The following is a 14,724-nucleotide window of genomic DNA, read 5'->3' as shown; positions in this document are numbered from 1 at the left end:
AACTATAGCTACGAGGGTTCCAAACGCGTCCAGGTCTGAGAAGAGCCCACAACAAACTCAGATATTAACGGATAGTAATTCAATTAAGAACAAAACTTCACATTGTTTGACGTAACTCAGGAACGAGAACTCACTACAAATAACTCTGAGACGAATCTCTTTGCTTCGCCACAAACGAGGTAATGCTATTAAGCGAGTCCTACTTCTAACTTCCGTCGTGCTTTGATTGAGTCTTTAATTAAAGTCTTGGTAATGACATTTGGAACTCGAGTTATTTACCCTAAGGCTAGAGACTCCACTCTAAACTAAAAGTAATCAGAATTTAATAGGGGTCTCTCCATCACTCGCTCCATACAAAATGTAGTTTGACTTTCATTTAGATACTAACCAATCAAACTCTATGAATTCTTGTAGATACATTCTAAAAACGTTTTTGGTCTGTGGTGTTCCAAATTTTCGCAAATGTATTCAGTTTCAAAGTTACATGTTCGCAAGAATTTATCCATGTAACTTTAAAATTAGTTATTTTTATGAAAATCTGGAAAACCACGGACATTGATATTGATTTTTAGAACGTGTCTACAAAGTTACATCGACTTTGATTGGTTAATACAAATGAGGACCATAATGTTGTATACATTCCAAAAATAAAGCAAGAATGAGTAGGTATACAATTTGTAATGTTGCAACTACATTGAAGTTAACATCAATGCCCAACAACGCCATAATTATCGCGATAATCAACCCGTTAAACTGAGTGGCCACACTTGAATGGTTAACGTGTAATGCTAATTGAATTGGGGTTAAAATCGTCTAACGCCAAACGGTATTGTGAATGCCGTTGTACGTTGATCATGGCTACATCTACGTTTAACGGGAAACGCCGATGAACATTGCGTTGTCGCTTTAATGTGGCCTTCACATAAGAATGACCTTTATAAAATTAATAACAATATGTAATTTGAATTCGGATAGTATCAGGAACATATTATTTTTTTAAATTAAAATGAATGGTTACTCCATTGAAGAAGCTATTTGTTTTTAAGTTGATTTACTGAAGATTTAAACTTTTGCAATTGATTAAGGCGTGATAGATCTAGCTGTTTCTGTTATTCTTGTTTGTTTCAAGTTGTTTGTCTCTTGTTAAAAGATATTTCACCGCGGATAATTGCCTCTTATGACAGTAGGGCTGACAAATTTTTTGGGCTTTTGGGTACAAACCAGATTTTTGAGTAGGTAAGTACTAAAAAGTATACCAAAAAACCGGTCAAGTGCGAGTCGACGAATTCCATACCACCAAACAAGAAATTTTTTTTTTTTTAATTTCATCGCGGCCATTTTGAATTTTTTTTTGTTATAACAGCAATAGAAATACACATACTGTAAAAATTTTAACTCTCTACCTATTACGGTTCACGAGATACAGTTCGCTGACAGACAGACGGATGGTTGGACAGGGAAGGTCTTTATCTATAAAATTCTATGTTAAAGTTCATATAATTTAGTATTTTACAGTTGACTCGAGTCTAACTAGGTCATGCCACCAAAAGTAGACAAATCGATGACGAGCACGTATAAAGTTGACCTTTTTATATTTAATTTGACGTCGAAATACCTAAATACCGCGAACCTGTATTTTTACACTACTGTTAAAAAAGGGATTAATCATTTGAGGTTTCATAATTTAATTATATGTATGTGAGTTTCTCTATTCCATCATAACGTCTAAATGCCTGAACAGTTTTGGATATGTGGCGTGTTGATAGAATCCTTACATCATTTTGACTTTGGTTACTCATATTTAAAAAAATGGCAGAGCAGCCGTGTTTAGTATAATAAAGATAGATAGATAGAGATAAGGTAGATAGATTCTTATCCTAGTGCTTAAGCCTCCTAGTCAAAAAGTCCGGGATTCGATCCCTGGCACGTATCTCTAACTTTTCTGAAGTATCTAAGTTTTAAACAAAGAAATATCACTTTCTTTAACAGTGAAGGAAATATCGTGAGGTTTTCCTTCACCGTTCAGGCAGGAGCCTGCCTGAGAGTTCTCCATAATGCCCTCAAAGGTGCGTAAAATCTGCCAATCCGCACTTGACCAGCGTGGAAGACTATGGCCATATTCTCATTCTGAGAGGAGACCCGTGCTCTGTAGTTAGCCGGCGATGGTTAGATCATGATGAGATTAATATTTTGTACATAGTACTCGAATCTTATTTTAAAACGTAAGGAAACGTCCTTGTAACAATGGCGAGTGAAAAATAGTAAAAAGAAAGTATTTTTTCTTCCACATAAAACCCTCGCAAAAATATCTTATTCAGCGCAATGCCTCGCATCCCGCGGGACGTACGTTTTGCTTCTATCAAGGTCCCATTGTTCCACTTCTATCCTCCATTTTTAGGCTCCCTTGCAAATTTTATTATTGAAATCAATAGGTACTCCTCAAATAACATTCAAACACTACTACTACTTATAATCATATTAGCTTCGCCCTATTTCTATTACGATATTAAGAGTTTTGTCTACAGAACTGTAAGGGTCAGCGCTAACGTAGTGATTACAATACTTTTTGGTCAGCGCTGACTGAACGCGGCGAGTGGAGTCGAGGCGCGGCGAGAGGTGGCGAGTAACGGTGCGGAGCGCTGATTGGCGGTAATGCACGCCAAGGTGGTAGGTGGTAGTCTCTGTACCCGCGACCCATGAACGATTATGTATATTTTCGTGGCGGCTATTTTGAAATTTTTACTACCTATTGTTGTTGTTATAGTGGCAATAGAAGTACACATTCTGTGAAAATTTCAACTTTTGATATTTTACGGTTCACGAGATACAGCCCGCTGACAGACAGACGAACGGACAGCAGATGCATCTGTGATAGGGTCCCGATGGCACCCATCGGGTTCGGAACTCTGAAAAGCTGAGGTTGATAAAAACCCAGTAGCCGCCCCTTGCCGCACCGCCACTCCACTCCATCAGTGTGCCTTACGCCTAACAAGGTTAGATACAATTCAATTCTTATCATGGAGTGGCTACAAAAACAAAAAGCCTTTACTTTACCTTTTATTTTACTCTTTCGTTTTTAGCTTTCAGCCAACCGCGCTCGTCACGTTTTCAAATTATAATTTACATTGGGATGCCGCCTTAATTAGAATTATACTTTTTCATGAATTCATACGCCGCGGGTGTAATTCTATTTTACCTTTTGGCACATCTGCGCATATTTCGCGTTTTATATGCTAAATAGGATCTGTACTTTTATTACCATTTTTAGTATTCGTACAAGGGTTTTTATGAGTGATGACTTTGGTCGTTTCAATATACAGAATGTAACCAGAACGCTAGCAAATACTTAGCATTATTATTATACTTAGGTACATAAACACAATCCAATGCCAATAACCTGAATAATTAAATTACCTTATTTTTGTAGTCTTAGTGATTTAGCATTTTTCAATCCCGCAATGCATAGCGTGCAAAAAATTAAGTAAATAAAGGTGCCCACGCACTCGAACTGAACTGCAGCTGAACTGCGCGTCGCGTCAGCGCCCCGCACGATATTCTCTCCAGCCGCGACGCGCGTACGTCACTGCCTCGCGGCGCGGCTGGAGAGAATATCGTGCGGGGCGCTGACGCGACGCGCAGTTCAGTTCAAGTGCGTGGGGCACCTTTATTATGCCCCACCTACGACGCGGCATTGACTGCGAGTGGCCTACTTACGCTTGTTGACCTCTAGTGTCAGTCGGATGTTTTATTTGCAATATATTGTGAACTTTGAAAAATACAGGATTTTTTAGGCAATAAATCTTATCAACCGAAAACAGTTCTGAAATGTTTAGAGCGGGCAAAGTTATTAATCAGATTATGCGAAATGTTAGCTTACAAGTTAGATTTCCCATAGCGTAGCAAACCTCTTGGTGGTCCTACTCATTACGGGATAATTTATTGAAGACTTGCTGATGCCCGCAACTTCGTCCGTGTGGATTTAGGTTCTTACAAATCGGGCCAGAAATCTCAGAAAGAAACGGACTGAATTGAGAACAGATAAAAATCTGTCCTTGAAACTCAATATAATATCCCAAAATATCACCCAACAGTGGTGGGATATATCTGGTGTGACACGCACATCAGTGTCAGGCCGGCCGTGTCACGGTTGCCATAGCGACGGGGTGAAAACAATAGTTTCGTTCAAGGTGAAATAATTTAAGCGTTCAATAGTTCAATGCGTTATGCGACACTACTCGGTAAGCGTTGTAATTTTTTTTTCACTCCGTCTAGACTACATGTATCAGACGCCACATCTACCGCCATAATATCAGTAGGCCACATCATCACATTCCATCAAGTGTGATTGTGATCATGGGCTTGGCTGTAATGAATAAAAAAAAAGTATAAACTATACAAGAACCAAAAGGTTAATTTGCTATAATCCGCTAAACCAGACGAATCTGTATGGTACAACATGCAACATGCGATATGCACCGCCCGCCCTCCCACTGCTAAATATGCAGGAAAAGCCAACCAAGCAAGCAATACGCACCACCACCACGCAGCACCACACAAATGCCAAAACCATAAAACGCACGTTTTGCCCCGACACCGGAGTATCCTCAGAAAATGTATGACTTTATTTTCATTTATTTATTTACCCAATTCATTTTTTATTTTTTAATAAGAATATTGGTTAATCATGACTAATACTCCCCTTTCTCCTCTAACTAAGTGTAAAGCTTGTGCCAGGAGTGGGTACGCCAATAGTGCAACAGGTGGGGTTTGAACCGCCGACCTTTCGGAATTCAGTCCGCTCCTCAACCGTTGAGCTATCGAGGCTCTGCAAAGTCAAAATTTATTCAGGGATTTCGCTTATGGTGGAATAAAAACTCACATAATATTATTTTGAACCCTGAAAACGTTACATTCCTTTCTTTCGGCAATATGTAAGAAAATCTCGATTGGCTTATTTTTCAAATCCCAATAATACCTATACTTTTTGCAACATACATTCCATCTAAAGTACCCATAATAAAATGAGAGATACTGTAACAAAAACATATCGCTATTCAAGTTAAAATGATTGCCTCCACGGCCGTTAACTCTGTAATGCGTTTCTGAACCATTCGAGCTTCCATTAAAAAGCAACCCTCTCCAGTAGATGTCACAAAGGGGAGGCGACATACGCAACCTTCTCACCATAAAAAGAATCGGACCATTTGGTCAAAAAAATATTATCAAGAAGATTTAACAGCACAATATAGCTTAGCTACGATAGCATATTCTGATGGTGAACTAGGATTTCTGGAATCTGGAAGTGGAATGGATTTATGTGTTAAAAAACCTGTTTACAAGATGTTAGATAATGCCCGTCACATCCTGGGAAGTTGAGGTTAAGACCGATGCGTAGTTATTTTTATATAGCTGCCCAAAAAAGAAGTGTAATGTTTCAAGGTTTATGTGAGTTATTTATTCTACCTTAACTTCTTAATGCCTTAACAGATGTGGATATATGGAGTAACGTTAAAATCCTTACATCATCCCAAACGTCACTAGCTATAAAGATTGTGAGTAAAATCAATACAGCGGCTGTATGGCACCATTTAGTAATATGAAAAAGTCTTTTTAATTAGTTCTTTTTCAGGGTAGTAATGTTTTTTAATATGTATTGCATTATAACGGTGGGTTGTTCAGATTGTCAAAATGTAAATGATACCTAAGCCTAAGTTAAATTTTTCCTCGAAATAGCAGATTTTTCTCGATTTCATGAGAATGTAGTGCCTACTCCTTGGCTTGTTGCTCCACGTGTTTAAGGTAACGACTCGCGTAAATTATTGTGTGAGGAAGGAAAGCGGGGATTCGCGCGATTTCGTCTGTACTTAAGAACCGTTTTTGGTAAACTTGAAGGTGAAAAGTGGAACAAGATGGACTACTTCACGGAAGTATTATAGTGAATACTTTTGATTTAGAAATTTCCACCTAGTATCCATGTCTATAATACTAGTACAGTAGTTTGATAGCCATCTATATACTAATAAATAAAATTGGAGTGTCTGTCTGTAATTTCGAAATAACTGCCTCATATTAAGCTCATATGGTTATTTGAACGATACCAACACTGAATCACACGTTTTTAAAATTTTTGTCTGTCTGTCTGTCTGTCTGTTTGAAAAGGCTAATCTTCGGAACGGCTGAACCGATTTTGACGGGGTTTTCACAGATAAGTAGAGGATTGACCAGGGAGTAACATAGGCTTCCTTTTTAACCGACTTTCAAAAAGGGAGTTGTGTTTTTCAACTTATGTACAGCGAAATCTCCGAGATTTCTGAACCGATTTGCGTAATTTTTTTTTTAATCGATAGAGGAACTTGGCGACATTATTTCATAAAAAATTTGGAGTCCAACTCCTCAATCCTGATGCTGCAGGGGTTCTGACCAATCCACGCGGGCGAAGCTGCGGGCATCAGCTAGTATATTATAAGCGTTGTCAGAAAAAAGCAAGTATTATTTAAATATTTTTATCGGATTATTGGAATGTCCTCCCAAAACCTATGCGAAGATGACAGGTTCAACGCGTAGAGGTTATCCGAGAGTTTTATTTCAAAAAAAACTAGTGTCAAAATACATAATTTTAGCAACAATTAAAAAACTATAGCTACTAACTAATATTATAAATGCGAAAGTGTATTTGATGGTTGTTGGTTTATCAAATGATGATATCTGGAGGAGTTAAACAGTTCCCACGGGGTTTTTGAAAAACCGAATCCTCCTATCATCTATTGTAAGATAAGTTCTAACGTCCCACACAAACTATTCGGCTTTTGGGGAGGTATTTTTTGCGCGAAAACGTCACCTCGTTTCACGCGTATTCCACAAGGAGCCACAAAGCTCGGAATTGTCACACGCTTTCGCTCAAATGTGCTCTTTGATCAAAGCTTGCTCTAGTGGGGTACTACTCTACTTTTACTGTGAATTCGTAGTTTATTAGGAAAATCAGCACATCACATCACATCACACTAATATTATAAAAGCGAAAGTTTGTATGTGTGTGTGTGTGTGTGTATGTTTGTTACTCTTTCACGCAAAAACTACTGGACGGATTTGGCTGAAATTTGGAATGGAGATAGATAATATCATGGATTAGCACATAGGCTACTTTTTATCCCGGAAAATCAAAGAGTTCCCACGGGATTTCGAAAAACCTAAATCCACGCGGGCGAAGTCGCGGGCATCGGCTAGTAATAGATCACACTAATATTATAAAGGCGAAAGTTTGTATGTGTGTGTGTGCGTATGTGTGTGTGTGTGTGTATGTTTGTTACTCTTTCACGCAAAAACTACTGGACGGATTTAGCTGAAATTTAGAATGGAGATAGATAATATCCTGGATTAGCACATAGGCTACTTTTTATCCCGAAAAATCAAAGAGTTCCCACGGGATTTCGAAAACCCTAAATCCACGCGGACGAAGTCGCGGGCATCGGCTAGTATATAATAGGATGGTTTTGAATTAGCAACTGAAACGAAAGTATCGCATCAGCTATATGTACGGCAATTTAACTCGCCCTGAAATCGCAGCCAGACGGGTTGGTCCATACACATAGATCGTACTTAATACTTACTGGAAGTGGATTCTTAATAGTGGCGCCGAATCTGTTGTCTTTCTCTAAACCAATTTTAGAGTATCGGCATCTTTTTCTTTTTAATATTGCTAAAAAAGGACGGAACATGAATTTTACATTTGAAGACTCTAAATTTTAGAACACGATACAAAAACAATATGCTCGCGACTGGCAGCTAAAGTAAAGGTTTGACACTCTAAATTAAATTTAAAACTGTCAAACTGTGTCTGTTCTTTTCATATTACATTAGTAAGACGAGGATGCGAATACTCTAAAATTAAGTTGTTTTCAGGATCAGTACCATTACCGATTTATTAAATTTTTCTTCGTAATTAGGTATATTTTATCATCAGTAATTCAAACTCAAAATCATTTATTCAAAGTAGGTACTATTGTACACCGTTTGATGGTCAAAATTGTTAGATTTGTACGATGATATTATAGTAAACATAAAATTAAAGATACGAGGGTTCCAACCGCGCCCAATTAGAAGTGGCAGTAGGGCAGGGTGAGCAGGCCATACTCTCACCATCGCCCGCTGAATCTATAGGTATTCAGCTTTAAACAGGACATTTCTAGAAGCTAAACATTCCAGGCTTTCACTTCCATAGTGGCTGTTCGCACAATTTGCGCGGGTCAAGGGCACGCGTATTGTTTACTTTATTACCGCCCGGGCTTATACTCGCCTTTACTCTATATGCTTATATCTTATGCGAGAATATTTGCTTACATATTTTACGCACATAATATTATACCTCCTAGCCTATGGCCGCGACTTCGTCCGCGTGGACGATACAAACCTCAATCCCCTATTTTACCCCCTTAGTACATCCTACTCTATGCGCCACGCTTTTTGGGGTTCCGTAGCCAAATGGCAAAAAACGGAACCCTTATAGATTCGTCATGTCTGTCTGTCCGTCCGTATGTCACAGCCACTTTCCGAAACTATAAGAACTATACTGTTGAAACTTGTTGTATCTTCGGTCCATCGTGCTAGAGGGCACCCCAACATATGCTTACTTGTTCGCCCTCTTTTCTAATTAACAACTTATTTAATGCTCATAAAGTTTTATGACCAATTACGTAAGTAATAACTGACTGCTAATAAAACTTATAAGTAGCTTTCAAAATAAGGACTGAAATGTCAAACAGTGAAAGTCTACGTCTTTCTTTATAATATCGTTAGTTCATTCGCTAGAGGGCGTCCCACATTACGCAGTACTGATTCACGGTCTCCTATTACCAACTAATTGAATAGTCATATAATTTTATTACCAATTAAGTAATTGAATGCTAACAAAACTTTTCTAAATAGCTTTCAAGTGGTTAGATCAAAGGACTGAAACGTCAAAGAGTTTAAGTCTATGCTTGAAAAAGCTAAGTTCTCACAAAGGAATAGAGCTTGAACGGAACAACTTATAAATTATTTCATTCACTCAAATACTGGAACAGATTTGAGTGCTCAATTTATTGAAAGATCTCTTTTGAAATGGAGACTTTTAGTCGCAAACTTTTCTTTTGAAATTAGGAATTCATGTGTAGTTAGATTTTAATTGAGGTTGGAAAGTGTTTAACATTATTATATCAAATCTGCCAATCTGCACTTGGCCAGGGTGGTGGACTAACAGCTCGTTCACACAGGCTGCGTAAGCGTAGACGTAGCGCATACCATTGCGTTGTAATGTATGGAACTGTATGAAACACGGCATACGGCTTGCGTGGCGTGAACGTTCACGTAGACCTAATGCGTGCAGTTATATGTTTCCGGATTCACGCGCGTCAATACGCACGTGTCACGTGTACATGCTGCATACGCAATTGGTGTGAATCGGCCTTTCAGGATAGAAGTAAATTGTTACTTTTCGTCAAGATTGGGTAAGCGGATGGGCCATGGAAATGAGAACAGACAATAGATAAACATACCAACTTTCGAATTTCTAATAAATAGTATTATAGTAGTGGATGTACGCTATACTCATAAAAACTATAGAAGGTAATGTCTATGAGTTTGATAAAAATTCTTGCATAGAGAAAACAATTACTTTATGAGGAGTTTATTCATAATAAGTAATTTTCCTTTCGAAGGCGTTAGGAAATTTTCTCTCAATTTCTTGCGATAGCCATTTTATATGTCACTGTCAACCCAAAATCTCCGCTGCTGGGCACATCTCTTCTAGAACTTAAAGGGGTCATAACCCTCAGTAATGAGGAATATGATGCAAAGAGAGATTCTGTAAACTCATCTAAAAAATAAGTACACCGTTACAGAAAAACTAGACACGAATTAGTTCCAGTCATGCTGTCAGAGAATTCACCTAGATAAACGATCCACGCAAAAATAACTCTAAATATTATTTAATTAAAGTTCAGTTTTCAGTGTTTCACTTGAAATGGTTGAAACATTTTTTTCGCCTTTGGGAGCCACGTGAAATGTGCTATTATGTATTCTGAGGCTACGCAAGAACAAAGGACGAGGTACTGTGAAAACTTCAACAGATAAAATAAAATGTAAAAGAGTAGGCAGGTCCTAGATAAAACTAGAAATTCAAAATGTCAGAAAATCAATGGTAGTGGTGTTTTTGTGAGAGAACCTATACAACATACACACAGAATATTATAGGAACCATACATAGAGTAATATAAACTGCAGAGCGAGGGAATTTAATAGTTGGAGATGAGTAGAGTAAAGAATGAATCAACTGTTAACACAAAGTTGTAAAGCAAACAATGAAAATTACGGCGGAACTTTTCATAAAGTTGCAACGAGACATAATGTGGCTAATTCTGTTCTACACAATCTTTAGTAGACAGAGAGCCAGCGCGTGCAAGACCTTCGTTATTTTATAAAAGCTGAAAGTTTCTCTGCGTATTGTCCCCAACACAGGGAGGAACGATCAGCGACTATGAAGTTAGGATCATGGTGGCTTTAGGAGATAACATGTAACAAAGGTGTAACAAATCTTACGTCAAAGTATAAGGTTCACTTTTTTATGTTTTCTACGGAATAGTATTAGAAATCACGTGAAATATTGCCAGACATTTAACATTTTTACATTTAGGATTGCGAGACACTAAGTGGATGGATGGTTAAAATGTTAAAAATAAATGACTTTATACTTTGACGTAAGATTTTTACACCTTTATTACTTGTTATCTCCCAAAGCCACCATGATCCAAACTTTATAGTCACTGATCGTACATGCCTGTGTTGGGGACGAGTCTGAGGGAGCCGCTTGTTTCAGGAGGGGTAAATCCGTGGTGTGTGGAAACTCCTACAAAAGATCTATGTCCAGTTGTAGACATCTATTAATTAATAACAATGATGATGCAGGCCTTAATATAACTACTATTATTCTACAAAAAGTATTCATAAATAAATGAAAAGTCCATAGCTACACAGGGTGAAACTAAAGATTACTTTTTTCAAAACCTTTTCAAAGCGCTGAATACTGCAGTTCCTAACACGAAGCCACTTCAGGAAAAGATCAACATCGTTAGGGAAGCTGCTTCCTTTAGCTTTAATACAAATTCTAATAGGCACACATCCACCTACTCATACTAAGTATAAGCCAGCTTTTATATAGGATTTTAACTTACTGCGGTATTAAAAACTTTTAATTATTTTCTCCATTAAAGATGGTATACATATAGCGTAATACATAAACATCTATGACCTGCGCAGTGGGTGATTCAAATCTATTTGATTGGTAGATATGTACATATTATTACGAAACGAATTTAGAAACCAATTAAATTGGTAGAATAATACAATATCACTTGAAAAACACTTGCTTAAAAGGTTAAGAATCAATTAGGAAGGGTGCGACGGAATACCACTTGAAAAGAGCAACCGCCGAGGTTCTTGCTGGTTCTTCTCGGTAGGAGCGGCATTCCGAACCAGTGGTAGATTATTTTGACGATTCAAAAGCACTTGTAAAAGTTTATTTTTAGTAAAAATCTATTCTATTCTATCTTATTATTAATGATTTCCATTCATTCCATTATCATCAATTTCCATATTATTTGGTTGTTTTTCAAAATACAATTTTGATGAACCTTTCTTTCGTCTTTTCCAGATCCCACAATTTCCCTTCAGCAATGCCATCGCACCCAAGGTTCAGCCGACTGGAGGACGACTATATAGAAGTGATGTGGCGCCGCGGACAAAGCCGGTCACCATAGCAATATTGTTGTCTACTCGGATTGGGGAGATTCAAGTGAGTCACATTGTCATGCCCATAAGATCTCACAATTTCCCTTCAGAAACGCGTTCCATCTTAGCCCACATCATCACTTTTCATCAGGTGTGAATTGTGATCGTGCTCAAGCGCGCGCCCATAATGAATAAAAAAACCAGCCAAGTGCGAGTCAGACTCGCGCACTGAGAGTTCCGTACTCGGGTATTTTTTCCAACATTTTGCACGATAAATCAAAAACTATTATGTATGAAAATAAATAAAAATCTGTTTTAGAATGTACAGGTAAAGCCCTTTCATATGATACCCCACTTGGTATAGTTATCTTACTTTGAAAATTGAAACATATTTTAATTTTTTTAAATGATGTGACCACAAATTCGCGGATTTCAGATTCATACCTGTACTTGTGCTATAAGACCTACCTACCTGCCAAATTTCATGATTCTAGGTCAACGGGAAGTACCCTATAGGTTTCTTGATAGACACGACGGACAGACAGACAACAACGTGATCCTATAAGGGTTCCGTTTTTCTTTTTGAGGTACGGACCCCTAAAAATATGCTGAGATATTTATACAATGAATAGCAACAATCATATTCAATGAACTGTACCATTTTAATATCAACAGAAATGAATCTCCTCAACATGGACGCGGAGAACCGCGTCGTGCTGAACGTGGGCGGGATCCGGCACGAGACGTACAAGGCTACGCTGAAGAAGATCCCGGCGACCAGGCTCTCCAGGCTGACCGAGGCCTTGGCCAACTACGACCCGGTCCTCAACGAGTACTTCTTCGACAGGCATCCGGGGGTCTTCGCCCAAGTCCTGAACTATTACAGGTAATCTGGCCTCAATAAATGCTTCTTTACCCAGGTCCTAACTTCTGCAAGTATTACATCTTCAGTGAGTACTTCTTCTACAATTACAGCCACCAAGCAATTTAGCGTAACAGTATGATGCCGTTTAGAAACCAAAGGAGGGTGGGATTAATAAAAATTGCCATATCCCTTCCAAGTTAGCTCACTTTCACCTTGGACTGCATCATCACTTACCATCAGGTGACATTGCAGTCAAGGGCTAATTTGTATGTGAATAAAAAAAACTGTTACTGGTTTTTCCGATCAGGTTGGTTTTTTAATCTATTATTTTGAAACGGGTTAGTGGTTTAATTTAATATTCAAAGTTAAAAGTGATTAAAAAAAAGCAAACAAAAGCCTTTCTCTTCAATATTTAAATTCCTTACAATATTGAGAGCGATTGTAATTAAAAACTGTGCCATCAGCTTATCCGGAACAGAATCCAGTGTCTTTTTAATATCGCTTATATTAAAGAATTAAAGAGGATTTTTTGTAAAATATTTGCTTTATAAAGAGGATTTAGTCTTTTCATAGTTGAAGTTTGAAGGTTAATGAAACTAATTAATTATATTTCTGTTTGTTTGTGTGTATATAACGCGGACGAAGTTGTAGGCAAAAGCTAGTAGAATACAAAATTGTACAGACTGATAGAACACATTAGTAAGAAAGAAAAAACATTTAAGTATTTCGAACTTAGAGTTGGTTATCCCACCGCTTCCTGAAACATTCTATATAGATCTGACGTCAGTTAAAATAGTGGATTTTACATAAGTAAAACTGATTGATTGAAAGACTGACTAGATTGATTAAGTAGGAAACGTAATGTGTTATACAAAAAGTAGAAAAATACATCAAGGTCGGACTACATACCTACTTCGGAAATAAAAGCTGAAGTGCTTTTCAATGTAAATACTCGCGATTCATCACTTATTCAAATCGGAGATGACGTGATTTTTCATTCGTCGAAATGTCACATTTAACTCCGTAATCTTGGAAATTTTGCAAAATCTGTAAAAACTAGGTGAATACCGTGACTACATCTGCATGGATTTACTTAGCTATTCTCTAATATCTCGTTCACACAGGCTGCGTAAGCGTTGCGCTAGCGTAGACGTAGCGCGTACCATTACATTGTAATGCATAGAACTATAATATGAAACATGGCATACCGCTTGCGTAAAGTGTGTACGTATGCGTAACCCGGTGTGTTAGGGGTTTACGCGCGTCACTACGCACGTGTCACGTGTACGCAATTGGTGTGAATCGGCCTTTAGTCTATAGAATCTTTAACCCCTCTATTAGTCGACATCGTCTCTACATGCGTCATCCACCGTAGAAGTTGAAAACAATGAGGCTGATTTTATCAAAACTTAATTAGACACATCTAAAATTAATGCTATCCTTTTCCGCAACGACCATTGTGAAAAGGATGACACTACATTTAGACCTGTCAATTGGTTTTTTAGACATTGGATACAACAGAATTAGTCTCACTATCTCATAATTTATTCCTCATTAATAAGCTGTTACAACCCGAAAATCATCTGATAACAATTTGTCAGTTCCTCTGAGTGGATCGAAGATTTTGTAGGCCGCGTGGATTTATGTTTTTTCCCCGTGGGAGCTCTCTGATTTTCAGAAACACTAGTATCCTGTATTTAACTCGAGAATACAAGCTAAGCTATCTTCTTGCCATATTCCATCAAAATCGTTTAGCAATTACGCTCTTGGGAGGGATAAATTTAATGGGAAAAAACATTTTTTCTCTGATATTCGAATACTATTCTCAAAGATTGGAAAGAAAAATTTATAGTCTAATACTTGAATGCTTTAGAAGTCCTATAAATGTTGAAGTTTTTTGTAAAGTGTCTATTCAGACGGACCACATTGTACATAACAAATAAACCACAGCTGTTAAAGTATTGCTAGAAATGGTCGTATGAAAGGCTGCTGCGAGCCGCATGAAGTTTCGTTGTCTTGCTAATGATTGCATTGCTTATGCGTGAGCGTGGCGAGTGGTTGTATCGGGGCTGCGATATGATTAAGTAGTATTGACCACA

At 37.8% G+C, this 14,724-nt stretch overlaps 1 protein-coding gene across 4 annotated transcripts in view; it reads left to right on the top strand.

Annotated features, from left to right (window-relative positions):
* Positions 1 to 14,724, top strand: part of LOC123873554 (potassium voltage-gated channel protein Shaw-like) — a 98,053-nt gene that overhangs the window by 61,387 nt on the left and 21,942 nt on the right. For all 4 annotated transcript variants that reach the window (XR_006797706.1, XR_006797705.1, XM_045918417.1 and 1 more), the window contains exons 2-3: positions 11,684 to 11,824; positions 12,436 to 12,646. Coding sequence is in view for 2 of the 4 variants with exons in the window: in XM_045918417.1 (XP_045774373.1) it covers positions 12,438 to 12,646 (209 nt within the window). In the remaining 2 variants the exon portion in view is untranslated. The remainder of the gene's footprint in view (positions 1 to 11,683; positions 11,825 to 12,435; positions 12,647 to 14,724) is intronic.

The sequence above is a fragment of the Maniola jurtina genome, chromosome 17 (assembly GCF_905333055.1).
Source record: "Maniola jurtina chromosome 17, ilManJurt1.1, whole genome shotgun sequence".
Lineage (NCBI taxonomy): Eukaryota > Metazoa > Arthropoda > Insecta > Lepidoptera > Nymphalidae > Maniola > Maniola jurtina.
Note: the sequence above shows the minus strand (reverse complement) of the source record. Positions and strands in the feature narration are given on the sequence as shown.